General features: G+C 44.7%; 1 protein-coding gene across 1 annotated transcript in view; it reads left to right on the top strand.

Moving 5' to 3' along the window:
• Positions 1-14201, top strand: part of Sorl1 (sortilin related receptor 1) — a 162733-nt gene that overhangs the window by 109862 nt on the left and 38670 nt on the right. The window contains exons 24-28 of the mRNA XM_051156240.1: positions 256-378; positions 3781-3900; positions 9819-9944; positions 12124-12231; positions 13796-13927. Coding sequence (XP_051012197.1) covers positions 256-378; positions 3781-3900; positions 9819-9944; positions 12124-12231; positions 13796-13927 — 609 coding nt within the window. The remainder of the gene's footprint in view (positions 1-255; positions 379-3780; positions 3901-9818; positions 9945-12123; positions 12232-13795; positions 13928-14201) is intronic.

Here is a 14201-nt window from a genome sequence, read left to right as displayed (position 1 = left end):
CAGACAGCAGTGTCTCACTCTCTAGGCCCTGTTTGTATCTATAACCGGTCCTGGAGACACATGTCTTTACCCAGCTTGGATGGAGGTTTCAGGCTCCTGTGTGATTTGTTTCTGCCATGAGGTTGGGATTTAGTTCTTGTTGTTGTAATTAAAATCTTCCTCTCTCTAGTTTCAACTGCTATTCCGGTGGGAGGTTTGTAGCGGGCCAGGGGATGAACTGGACGTGACAAATGTGTCCTTTCTTTCCCACTGTAGCCACCACGGTCTGTGATGCAGACACTCAGTTCCGGTGCCAGGAGTCGGGGACATGCATTCCGCTCTCCTATAAGTGTGACCTTGAAGATGACTGTGGGGACAACAGTGATGAGAGTCACTGTGGTAAGGGGGTGTTTGGGGGAGGGCCCTCATGCTGCCCATGGGGCTGTGCTGGTGGACAGGGTGGATTGGAGTAGAAAGTTTCTGATGGACAGTTCGGCATTTAGTGTCTTCCAGCTGCATGGCCAGCTCTACCCTCGTCACAGGGGCCAGTCACTCCTTTCCTCTGCTCAGTTTTTCTAGAGCCACTTTACTGTCTTCCAGGGGCAGTCAGTTATTCTGCAAACACTCAGTCTCTGGCTAGTAGCAGGTTGGATTCCTGGTCAGGTGTTGGCATCTAGACCCTGCCTGCAATACTTACTCTTGATTAGCCTTTGTTTTCCAATCTGAAAAATGGATCCTGTTTTCTCTTTCAGACAATCTGTAAGGGAGATGTGAAAGCAAGGGTGTATGTTTTCTGAGTGAATTCAATGGGTTCTTTTTAAAAAAATTTTTTTTATTTATTGTTACTGTGTGTGGCTGTGATGTGTGTATGTGTGTGTGTATGTATGTATGTGTGTATGTATATATATGTACATATGTACATATATGTACATATGTACATATATATACATGAGTACATGTGCCATGGTTTGTATGAGTGGAGAGGGACTGTTTTGTGTGTGTGTGTGTGTGTGTGTGTGTGTGTGTGTGTGTGTGTGTGTGTGTGTAGGGGTAACAGCTCTGTAATCAGTTCTCACCTTCCCGTCTTTACATGGGTTGTGGAGCTCAAACTCTGGGCATCAGGCTTGCATGGTAAGCACTGTACCCACTGAGCCATCTTTCTGTCCCCAACCTGTTGGTTCTTAATAACTATAGAGAGACGCTGCCACCCCCCACCTCTGGGCAAATGGAATATCGGCCCTAGGATCTGACCTTTGTGACTTTTAATGTCTTTTTTTGCTATTGTTTTGGTTTGGTTTTTTGTTTGTTTGTTTGCTTTGCTTTGTTTTTTGAGACAAGGGATATAGCCTAGGGTGGCTTGGAATCCCGGATCTTCCTGCCTCAGATTCTGAGTGCTGGGAGTGCAGATAGATGCCTCTGTGCAGCCACACAGACTTACGGTTGTTCTTGTTTTAAACCAATCTAATGTCATCACCTCTTTTAGGAACTGGCTGGCAGCATCGGCTTTCTTCATGGAGGGTTTTACATTTGGAAGACTAATGTGTTGCCATCACAGGGACTAGTGGGGCCTCTCATCTACTCTGTGCCCGGAGTGGTTCTTAATGCTCTCCTCAGTGGGACTATTCAAGATGACAGGATCACGTCATGTCAGAATGGGGAGCTGGGCCTCACCCCTCCTTTGTAACGCCTTTCTGTTGCATGGCACTGGCTTGCCAATCCTGTGAGCCCTGTCTTAGCAGGCACTGGGCCTGAGCTGTTACCACTGTAGAAGGAGGTTTTATACAGTGTGCGTAGTGCATGAGCCTGCAGGAGCTGTCAGTCAGGAAGGGAAGTGATTCAGACGTGGCAACGAGTCGCTGAGGCCCTGCTGGCCCTCCCCTCTGTCCACCAGGTCAAGCCTGTGTGTGTGGACAGGGCCTGCTTTGTTGGCTATGAGCAGGCGGTTTGGCTTACGAGGACCAGAGGACCAGATCTCATGGAGCAGGGCGTGTTCACAAATCGTCTTAACACAAACAAATTATTGGTCACACTCAGGGCCACTTTTGCATAGAGTGGACCCTGGCCTGGCTAGAGGAGGAATGGAGATTTTGGGTTTTTTTTTCCCTCATAATATTCTTTCACCAAATATCACTAAAAGTAGCCTTGGTGTCTACAACTTTTTCCTTCATTCATTTCTGTCCCAGAACTCAGAAGGCTGACTTGTGTGCATGAGGTAGAAATGTACCTTCCTCTAGAGGAAATGTAACCCCACATGGTTCCGTGTGTCTGTTGTTGTCTAGTTCTGTGCCTGGGCAAATAGTTGAACACTCAGTTACTTCAGCACCCCCTGTGCTCCAGCCCCATTCACGGTTCGTGGCTCATTCATGGTCATTGTTCCTGAGACCGTCACAGGATTATGAGTCTCTGGCTCTTTCTACATGAATGCCTTATTCACCACCTTTCCTACCAACCCGTCTTTGAGGAAAGCAACTTGGACAGCTGCCCTGGGTCCCATGCTTGGCTGTTCTTGTTTGCTTCCATCTTTAGTGTGTGTGTGTGTGTGTGTGTGTGTGTGTGTGTGTGTGTGTGTGTGTGTGTGTGTGTGTACCATGGCACATATGTGGAGGTCAGAGGACAACATCATGGAGCTCTTTCCTTCCAGTTTTACGTGGGTTCTGAGGATGGAGACAAGAGTGTCAGGCTCACATGGCAAATACCTTCATCTGCTACATGGAGCCAGTGACCTGCTCCACTGGTCCTAGTTTTTAGTTTGTTTTGTTTTGTTTTTGTTTTTGAGGCTTATGACTATTCCACTTGGAAGTTCTGTGTCTCAGTCCATTTGGGCTTCTGTAAAAAAATAAAAATAAATAAAAATTAGATCATATGACTTATAAACAGTAGAGTCTGACTTCTCCTTCTCTTGAGTCTGGGAATTCTCAGATCAAGGTACCAGCAGCTTTGATATCTCATGAGGGCCTGGCCTCTCTGTGTCCCCAGGTGGGTGGCAGGAGTGGTAAAGAGTACCTTGTCCCCCAATGAGGTCATGGATCCTGCTCTTAGTCACCTCCTAAAGGTCCCATCTCTTGTTCTGTTGCATCGGTGATGAGTCCCATGTAGGGATTTGGGAATGTGTGCATGTAAGAGCCTCAATGGGATTTTGTGATTCCCTGGGGCCTACAAACGATATTCTAGGCAATCCTTGGTTCTTTTGGATAAGCTGCACTGCATCCTTGGCCCCAGGAACCTTTCCTTCTGGAGAGGGAAGCCATGGGCATCCCAGAGGAAGGTTCTGAGCTTTGTCTCCTCCCTCAGAACTGTCAACACTAGAACCACTTCCCTCCAGGTGAGCATCTTCCAGTGACCAGCCCACAGCTCTTCCTCAGCAGTGGATCTCCAGTTCTTGAAACTTCTACTTTCTGGCCCCCCTCACCACTGCATCCCAACTTCTGCTCATTGCCTTAGCAGGTGCAGAACTGTTTGTGAAGTAGGATAAGTGAATGTCATCATAAATGGGTGAGGTTGGTTTTTTTTTTTTTTTTTTTTCCTCAGAGTCCCAGAGTGTCAGTATCTGAGCACAACTAGAGCCCATTTGCAGCACGCATGGTAGGAACAGTTCTAGGTGACCTTATGTCCTTGGTTTGAGGCCTTTCCATCCACAGTGTCTGTGGATGTTCTGTGATGGGTGGCTCCTGGTGAAGGAGTCTGTGTCCACACTGAATGATCAGTGGCAAACGTCCATTTCTGACTTCTTAGATGTCTAACCCCAGAGGCAGGACTCTGAGCATCCCCTCCCACATCCCTGCTGTGCTTTCTCCCCTACAGAGATGCATCAGTGTCGCAGTGATGAGTTCAACTGCAGCTCTGGGATGTGCATCCGGTCCTCCTGGGTGTGCGACGGAGACAACGACTGCAGGGACTGGTCTGATGAAGCCAACTGCACTGGTCAGTACTGTCTAGACCTAGCCAATAGTGCTCATCTATTTGCATACCGGTTAGCATTTAGGCCTTAAATAAACATAGAAATTAGATGCTGAGAATTAGTACTGGAGACAGCTAGGTCAGCTCTCCTTGGAGCCTGTGAGTGACAAGGTAGGAGCTATGAGCAGAAGTCCATAGTGCTTTGGGGAATTAATGTTCTGGATCCATCTTCTTACATCTTTGGGACCATTAAGTAATAAACCATTCACACAGACTGACAGTTGGCCTCGGAGCTTTTTTTTTTTTTTTTAAGATTTATTCTTACTTTATGTGTATTGGTGTTTTGCCTGCATATTTGCATTTGTGCTATGTGCATGCAGTGCCCTCAGAGGAGGTCAGAGCAGGGCATCAGATACACTAGAACTGGACTTACAGATGGATGTGAGCCAGCAAATCCATGGTTTGAGTAGCATTGAACAATTAAGGGTTCACAAAAAAACAGTTAAAATGCAAACTGGGCTTGCATTTCTTTGACACAGTATTTGATCAAAAATAAAACTGGCAACACCATGGATAGGAAAGGAAGGCCAGGTGGCATAAGGTAGGAGCTGTGTTCTAAGTGCTCTCTTGGTTTCACCCATGCCTACATTATTTTCGTGAATGAATCCATGGTAGTGTTTATATTATAGTGTGTGTTATGGAGGATTTGGAGTGGTGCACACTGGGCTAGTTCAAGGAGTTGGGAAGGTTGTAAGAAATAAGCACAAGGTGCTTTCTAATATCCTTCATGTTGACCCTATGCTTTTATATGACTATAATTTTTCAAAAACTAAAATTAGAATAGAAAAATTTTCTGAATTCCTGGATTCCTCTAGAGGCTAGAATTCTATTCAGTCTAAGCACTCCAAAAACAATGGCTCTTTGTATCATTAGGATGCTATGTAATGTCCCCCAATCTCAGCCCTGAGAAGAGAAGGCCACGTGTTTTTTGGGTGTGGTCTACATGTCTATGCCTCTGCCCTGAGAAGGGTGCAGGACAATACTTCGGTACATATATGTGGCCTATTGAGGAAGAACATGCAGGCTGTCCAGGGAGCTGCCACAAGCCCAGAAGCATGCAGATGCTGTCTTCAGGCTTGAGTTTGCATAGATAACTAGTTGATGTGTTAGAAAGGTGTGCTTGGGCAGTCAGTACGTAAATTGCAGTGTGACTGAACATCTCCTTAGTTAGGTCAACCCAGCTTCCCCCTCGCTTGTGCCAGACTTCCAGAATGAATTTCCACTTCAGTGCTATGGGTGGGTGTGTCATAGACTCCAGATTTTTCTGTGGTTTTCTGTAGTCAGGGATGGAGCTCCAGTTTTGCCATTTAACTGTACCCCTGTGCCAATGGGCCTTCAAACCCTTTTAAGGTTGATTTTTCTTTTTGTCATCTCAGAACAGTTGGAGGGTGGCTCTGAGCTCATTCTGCCATAGGCATGACACTTCTTTTCCTGATCTATTGAGTTAAGACAAAGAGTTCTTCGTTCTATCCCACCCTGCCACCACCCAGAGTGGTTTGAGGTCTTTATGCTTTCTAACAGACCCTAATTGTTTTGATATTCACTTTAGACATAATTTCTTGTGTACTCTTAACATCTTTCCTCTCTCATAGGTGTATAAACACTTTTACACCCTTGCCCAAAATTCCAAAATTAAAGTCTTAGTAAACTATTGAGAATTAAAAGCACTGGCTAGTTAATATTTTAATTTTATCTCTTAAAAATATGAGCATCAGGGTTGGGAGTGTAGGTCAGTGATAGAGCATTTGCCCAGCATGATTGAGAACCTGGGTTTGATTACCATCATAAATAAATAAGTAAAGCCTGAAATTAGTCAGTTATTGCTTATATATCTATCTACATCTATTGTCTATCTATTTATCATCTATTTCTATTTATTTTCATCTATCCTCTATGTCTATTGATTATCTATTTCTCATCTATCATCTTTCTATCTATCTATCACCTATCTATTTATCTGTCATCTATCTATCTATTCTCTATCTATCAATCATCTATCTATCTCTCTGTCTGTCATCTATCTATCTATCTATCTATCTATCTATTAATCATCTATCGTCTATCTATCATCTCTCTGTCTGTCTATCTGTCTATCATCTATCTATCTGCCATGTGTGCAGCATGAGTGCACACACCTGTGAAGACATGTGTGAAGGTCACGGGATAACTTTCAGGAGCCAGTGCTTGCCTTCTGTCATTGTAGATCCCAGGGACTGAACTCAGGTCATCAGGATTGGCAGCGAGTACCTTCATCAGCTGAGCCCTCTTGCCTTATTTGTCAGCATGTCCGTATTGTCTTGTACCCATTGTGTCTCCTTCCATGGCCTTCAGGGGTTCTTACAACGGAAGACTGAGAGTGCTAAACTGTCTCAGGGCTTTGCTAACCCTTAGTCTGTGATTCAGATGAGTCTGGATCTCTTCGTTTATAGTATTTTTCTGTAATATTATCAGTGGAATTATTCCAGTTTGTATAGACTCTTGTGCTGACTCTTGTTCTAATTCTTTTCTTAGCACACGTGTTTCTCTAGTTTTCATTGTTATGAAATTTCACCTGCTTTACTTGGAGACCTGTTTTGTTTTTAAGAGAATGTGTGCTTTTCATCAACAGATGGGTGTTCCAGCCATGTAGTTCATTCATCAAGGTCCCTGATGTCCAGCACTTACCCTCGGCCCTTTGTTGGCAACACCATCCTGTTGCTCCCTCGTCCAGTTATTATGTTTACTCATTTGGACTCTTAACTGAGATCTGAGTTACTTCTTTAGATCTACTTTCCAATGCATCGGTTCTCTTTCCAGCCAAATCTAATTCTTATTTCCATGCCTATAGATGATTTTTTTGTTTGTTTGTTTTAGAGAAAACCTTATTTCTTTCTACCTCTCTGTATGCTTTTTTCTTTATAACATCATATCATTCATATATTTATTATAAATTTTATATTATATATTATAAACTTTATATCATTAATTATTCAAATTTAGTTCTTGTCACATGTCTTTCCCCTCGTGCACTCCCCAGTAGCCCAGTACTTTCTACGAAGTGAGACAGCCGTCTTCCTCCTTAGATTTTTGTATTCATCTGTTTAGGTCCACTCGTGTGCTAATGGCTTTAATCAGATGTCCCAACTGGTGTTGATACTCTGGGAAGTATCAAAGTCAGAGGGCTAGTGGTAATGTCTCTGCTAAACTGATACTTACCCCACAGTTACATATATATGATCATATATTGTTTAAACCACAGGACTAGTCAGTTACTCAGAAGATTTTAGTTTTTAATCCAGAAAAGGGAAAGGTTCTAGGCATGCCATGCCACCTGAGTAAAATTATACAAGCAGATGAACTTTTCTAATCTCGGCCTCTGGGCTAACATCTGGAGATCCCAGGCAGGCCTCCCAGATTGTCATTTGGGAAGCCCACCAGCGCTTTGAAATTGTTTTCAATTAAAAAACAAAGTGCACAGGCTGAATAACAAGTAGGTTCTCATGGCAATGGCTTTAGAGGACTTTATGCTCTGTGAAAACAAGCCAGACAGAAGTTTGTTAGAGGACGTTGGACTCTCAACATCGATAAATCAAAAAGAGTGTAGGGCATGGCTGTTGCTGGGCAGAAATTCATGAGCTACCATTCATCCAGTCCTCTTCTCAGCACGAGTATGTTATAAAAGATGTTTAATGGATTCTAAGTGCCCAGGCTTGCAAACATCAGAAAATCTCCGTACACTTATGTCCCCTGCTTCTTTGGTCTTTAAAGAAATAAAAAGACAGATAAATGGATAGTACTTGTTTGAAGAACTAGGTTCTGGGTATTTCTGAACATTGCAAAAGAATAGCCTTCAATTTAGTAGAAATTCTGGCAGACATCATGAGCCAGTTCTTCCAACCTTTTAATAGTGTGCCCCACCCGGTCTTGTTTGTTTCCTTCTGTTGGAAGATTCACACAGCAGGACCAACAAGGAGCTTCTTTAGGTTACAATATTTTCTTGCCCATGTTTTTCTCTTGCTGTTTGACTTACCAATGATCTACCCACATCCAAAAAAAATATTAAATAGAAAATTCCAGAAATACACAATCTTTAAATTGCAAATGCGTTTCATTATGGCATGTTATTTTACTTATTCTATCTGATTATTATTCATTGTTTATGGCTACTATTTCTGTGATTAAAACATCATAGGTTTATATACAGCAGTATATATGTATGTGGTCTTCAGCACTACCTGAAGGTCTGTATATCCATGCAATGTCTTAAAGTGTGTCCCCTGCAAATCAGGGGGCAGAAGGGCACTGTGTATTTCTCTATGTCCATTACAAACAACTCAAGTTCTGGCTTTCCTTCATCAGTGAACAGATTAAAGCAGCTTCCTATTTCTTCCTGGGAGGATGGAAAAGACCCTTGAACTGTTGCTTTGGGTTGGTGCAGGTATTATGTACTTGAGCTAATCTTTGGAGATTCGGAGCTGTGTTTCATGACTTCCTATGTGCAAATGAAACTGTTAGTTCATAACAGTACCTCTAGGGCCCGGTGTGGTGGCACAGCCTTTATTCCAGCATTTGAGAGGCAGAGACAAGTTGATCTCTGCAAGTTCAAAGCCAGCCTGGTCTGTATAGTGAGTTTCATGGCAGCCAGGGCTACATAGAGAGACTGACTCAAATTTAACAAACAAATAAATAAATACATTGGTAAACCAAAAACAAATAAAAAAAAAACTACATCTTTTTGTCTCATTGGCTTCTTTTTAGGTCAGCAGCCCTAACCTGCAGGTCGTGACCCCTTCGGGGGGGGGGGCGTCGAATGCCCCCTTTCACAGGGGCCCCATACCATATATCCTGCATATCCGATAGATATTTTATATTATGATTCATAACAGTAACAAAGTTATGAAGTAGCAACAAAAATAATTTTATGGTTGGGGTCACCACAACATGGACTGTATCAAAGGGTCACAGCGTTAGGAAGGGTGAGAACCACCTTTCAGGTGATTATACTGGATACTGAGTGTGGCAGGTTTTGCTCTTGCCTTTCTAGAAGATTTAGGTCATTCCAGGATTCAGGCTTGCTTTTTTTGAGATTCGAGATGAATCCATTGTTTTCTGTGGCCCTGGAGGTTTCTGCATTCCAAACCGGGTAGTGTTACTTAGAATTATGTACAGTTACACACTTCATAACTTAGAAGAACTCTCAAGATGCCTGGATGATGAGGCAAAATTGAGGCCCCCAGACAGTTGCTGAGGACGGTCTAGAACCTTCCCTCCAGAACACACAACACCTCTTATCTCATGGCATCTGAAGAAAGTGGCCTTATGTGAGAGCATGCACTAACAGCACACAGAAGAGGAAGTGCCCACTGTAGACTCACACAGTCTGCTACTGTTACACCGGTCTCTGTCTCCTAATCTCGCCAAGCCTGCTCCTCCTTTGGAAAATGCCCCATTGGCTGCTGTGAGGAGTCTTTTCCCTAGGTGCCTAGGCCTGTCCCCATGTAACTTGCCTATGACTGCTGAGACACTCCTGAATTAATGCCTGGTGACCTTGGTCCTTGTGCAAAGAAAGGGGCCATTTGCACAGTGGTGACTGTTTCTCTAGCACTGCCTTTTCTTTTCTTTTTCCAAGTGATTGTAGGGGACACAATGCTCTATCACTGGCTTGTAGATGTGGATGGGGGGAGTGAGTGCTCTCCATCCTCTGAGTGCTCCCTCCTCATAGTGGCTCCCTGGTCACGGGTCTTCTGACCTCACCTGCAGCACAGACATTACTAAGGGAAAACTACGTGTACCTCAGCTGCTCCCAAAGTCCCCACCTTGGTATCCAGCATAGGACTTTCTCCGGGTAGTTGATGGGGGAGGAGGAAAAGGGAGAATGACTTTGTCCTCTTCTCTGTTGGCAGCCATCTACCACACCTGTGAGGCCTCTAATTTCCAGTGCCATAACGGCCACTGCATCCCCCAGCGATGGGCGTGTGACGGTGACGCAGATTGCCAGGACGGTTCTGATGAAGATCCCGTCAGCTGTGGTAAATGCAGATTCCCTGGCCTCCCCCTCCTCCCAGTCTTTCCAGCCTTCCCCTGGGTCTGTCATTCAGGGGGAGGGGCAGCCAAAGATCCAGGAAGTGAAACTCTGTTGTCCCGCATTAGCAGGCATGTGTGCATGCGCACTCTCAGGTATGTCCGTGTACCTGCCTTTTCTGTGCTGTGCACTTTTATGAAGGATGTGTATTTATTTTATATTAATTAGGATTATCTGGCTTATTAGTTGATCTCTGCTGGGCATCTGAGAGCTTTCAATTCTCATTGTTAAACCAGAAGAACGCTCCATGCCCTTAGAAGGCTTGTTTTGCCTTTGATGTATTTTCGGGGCGGGGCAGGGGGGCGGATACTTTGCACAGCATGGGCTCAAGGTGCCAGAAGTTCCTGCGCCTTCCCATAGTTCCCTTCGCTGCTAGATTATCCTAAGTGCTCTCTGCCCATCTGCACATTCCCCATCATCTCCCTTGATATTAGCCTTCATCCTCCTACTCGTTTTCAGGGCTTTATGACTGTGCCTCTCTATGGTATTTTACCTCTCTCCAAAACTATTTTTATTTAGCAGCATTGAACATTTTCCTAAGGCATGAGACTCATGGACTCTTTCTCTGAACTTTTTTTTTTTGTGTGTGTGTGTGTGACTAATTTTCTAAGAATGGTGACTTTTTACCCACTGCAACATATTTCCTTGCCTTAGAACTAGTCTTTGCAGAGTAACCCACAAGGCACTGGGCTCTCAAAGGCTGCTCACACCCCGGTAACTGCCTTCTCTTTTTGCAGTGCTCAGGAGAGAGAGACTTAGGGTAAAGGGCTGGGTGTAGGTATCGGGACCCTTTAGTTCTGGTTTCCTTTCCACTGGAAGTGACTGTGAAACCTCTGGCTCTCATTGTCTCTAAGCAAACATACTCCAAAAGGTTTGTGCCTTAGGAATAAGAATTAAGGTACTAAGTATTTTGTAGAGCATTAAAAAAATCCAGATTTAATAACTAGGATTTTGTGTCTTTTTCCCCCCATTCACCAAAGCTTTACATTTTCTTATAAAAATACAATGAATTTTTAATAGGACAGTCAGGGAGTTGACAATAGAAAGAGCATAAAGGAGTCTAGAGTTAAAGTTACCTTCCCATCTGTCTGCATACTTTCTGCCTTATTCCTGGAGGAAACCATAATTTAATGGTTTTACATATCGGCTAATGCTTTTAACTGTTTAAGACTATTTTTGTGCTGTATAAGGATGTTTCAGTCAGTGATGGGCAGCGTTCACAATGGTCCCTATATGATGACAGGGGACATAGAACATCCTGTCAGGTACTGACCCTGGGCCTCCTAACAGCATGGTGGGATGTGCCACTCGTGGGTTTGTGTTGGAGTTGGGGCAAATACACCTATAGTGCTGCCAGCCATATACGTGCGTGGGACACACAACTAGATGTTATGTGCGGCTTGTTATTGCGCTGCCGTTCGTGCGTCGCTGTGTGATCACTAGCCGCTTTACTATTACTATGGCTCCCTTCTCCTCATGGGAAAGTCAGCCAGCAGGGCCTGCCACTCTACCTGGTGGCCGTGTCACACCTCTGCTGTTTACCTCGTCTCTTGAGGACACGTGAAACGAATGGCCGCCTAACTGTGCTCTTAAAATGTTCACGCAGCAGCAAAACTGGCTACCGACACACTTCTCAGCACACGCCTTGTTGTTATATGAAGTATAAATTCAAAGGCACCGTGTGTTCTTCATATTTTTTCATATACACACAATATGCCACGAATGTTATTTTGTACCTCGTTATACTTGTTTTTACATAATTGTTTATCCTGGATGGTTTTTTTCTTTAAGTAGTAGTCTTCCTCTGACTCATGTATCCAATTATTGAGCAGTCTCTCCATACAGGCGGCTTGCTTCTGCTACCCAGTGTTGCATGGGAACATTTGTACTTACACTAAGTTCCGGCTGCAGTTTCTTCATATATTATCTCTGAGAACACATGTGTGTAAATATAATGCATTTCTGCTTTTTGGAATTGCGGGATCAAAAATGTCTATGTCAGTTTGTAACTTTGCTAGCCAGTAACAAGCCACCCTGGAGGTGGCGTGGCCTTGCTTCCTGCCAACAAGTGTGAGTGCCCGCCTGTTGCTTCACTGTCATTCTTCTGTGATTGACTTACATTTCAGAGAAGAAGTGCAACGGGTTCCATTGCCCGAACGGCACTTGCATCCCATCCAGCAAGCACTGTGACGGTCTGCGCGATTGCCCCGATGGCTCTGACGAGCAGCACTGTGGTGAGTCCATTCCTTGCCTGGTGGCTGGACCAATCTGGTCATTTCTTTAGTCCTGGCCCCAGAGTTCTTGACCTAGAGGGTGAGTTAGGCAGGGAGACAAGTCCCGGGGAGAAGGATGCCTTAAGATGACAATTGTGGCGTTGGACCATTGCTGTTTGGTGGTCAGGTATACGTTCAGCTTTCTGATTGTTTCCACCTGGGTACTTTCCTCTTCCACTTGACTGGTTTCATTAATGTTTATTACTGAGTATCACTTGAGAAATGTTTTAGGCTAGACGACCCTTTTATACCCCATTTTCATTCCTAAAAAGATTGGCTGTGGTTCACATCTGTGGAAAATGCTGGAAATAGTCGGGGACTTGTAAAAGCCACAGCATCTGGGAGCTCCCACAGATATTCTGAGTTAGTTAGAGTGTGGATTGGGTGTTGAGATCTTCCCAGATTTTTTCTTTTCCTTCCTTCCTTCCCTCCTTCCTTCCTTTTCTCAGTGCTCCATGTGATTATAATGTGCAGTCTAGGTTGAGAGCAAATGTCTTAATGCAGGTGCTAGATCCAGCCTCTAGGCAGGATCCAGCCCATCGCTCAAAAGCAAATGTGTTTGTATAGGCATGGCTGACTGGCCTGTGGCCAGAGTCATCCTATAACCAGTTCTTCTAAATGAAATTACATTGACACATTCGGCATCATGTTTTATGTGTTGCACATGGCATGAAACCAAGTAGGCGGAACAAGCTGTATTTTAGGCTTCTTCTCTGTCACAAAGCTCAGTTCTTCTTCCTCTAATAGCATGGGGTTCTCATAGGAACAGCATCTTAAGTTAGTTTCACACACACTCACACACACACACACACACACACACACACACACACACACACACTTGTAGAGAGGGCGTATTCCAAGGAATTGGCCCCCAAGATGATGAAGGCTATAAAAAGGCAGCTGTTATTCAGATCCAGATTCCTTCTTGCTATGGGTTCACAAGATCTCTTCTCTGTATGGACCCTGCTGTCTGTTCTTGCAGGGACTCCTGTCCTATTGTGACTTCTTTTATCCTTGTGACCTTTTACAACTCAGTAGCTTTTCTAAAGGACCTGTCTTCAGAAAGAGTTACTTACATCGTTCTTAGGGCTTCCACAGATGAGCTGGAGGTAGGGGCGACGCTCAGCCTGCAGCGCTGGCATCTTGTAGAAAATGATTGCCAACCTCCATATCAGAGTGCCAGCGTCATCTTAGTCATGGAGAAGGTGTGGGCTTTGTGCCAGGCAGCTCTGGGGGTACAGTTTAGGCTTCTATCTCATTAGCTATGTGCCCTCAGCAGAAAGACTAATCAACTCCATGTTGCTACCCTTATGTTCCTATTCTGTATGCAGAGACAATAAAATTTCCTATAGCGTTGTCTCGGAGGTTGAGCAGCGTACTCTATGACAGGCACTTTAGCTCAGGTAAACAGGTAGTCCATCCACAGTGACCATCACGTCACTACGAGTGGTATGTCTGTCCACGTGCGTTTGCTCAGAGACAACATGGAGCATCCCTGCCAGCCTTCCCCTCCACTCTCTCTCAGAGCCCTTCTGCACGCGCTTCATGGACTTTGTGTGTAAGAACCGCCAGCAGTGCCTGTTCCACTCCATGGTGTGCGACGGGATTGTCCAGTGCCGAGACGGCTCTGACGAGGATGCGGCCTTCGCTGGATGCTGTGAGTGAACGGGCGGGGAGGTCACATGCTCACGGGAGCTGGCCTCTCTGTGGGGCACCTAAGACTCGGATGCAGGTCATGTCTGAGTGCCTGAGCCTGCTTTGTGTTGTTGTCCCATTTTCACGTAGGCACTGATGCTTCTTCGTATCAATTATTAATACATGAATGTGACGGGGCTGCTGAGTGGGGAGGGGACTGGCCGGCCATCCCCTAGGACGAGCTAATCTCTCTGCAGCACAGCTTTGCTCCAGGGTCTTTATGGCACGGAACCCCA

This window comes from Acomys russatus, chromosome 14 (genome assembly GCF_903995435.1).
Source record: "Acomys russatus chromosome 14, mAcoRus1.1, whole genome shotgun sequence".
In the NCBI taxonomy this organism is placed as follows: Eukaryota; Metazoa; Chordata; class Mammalia; order Rodentia; family Muridae; genus Acomys; species Acomys russatus.
This window is presented reverse-complemented; position numbering and strand designations above follow the sequence as displayed.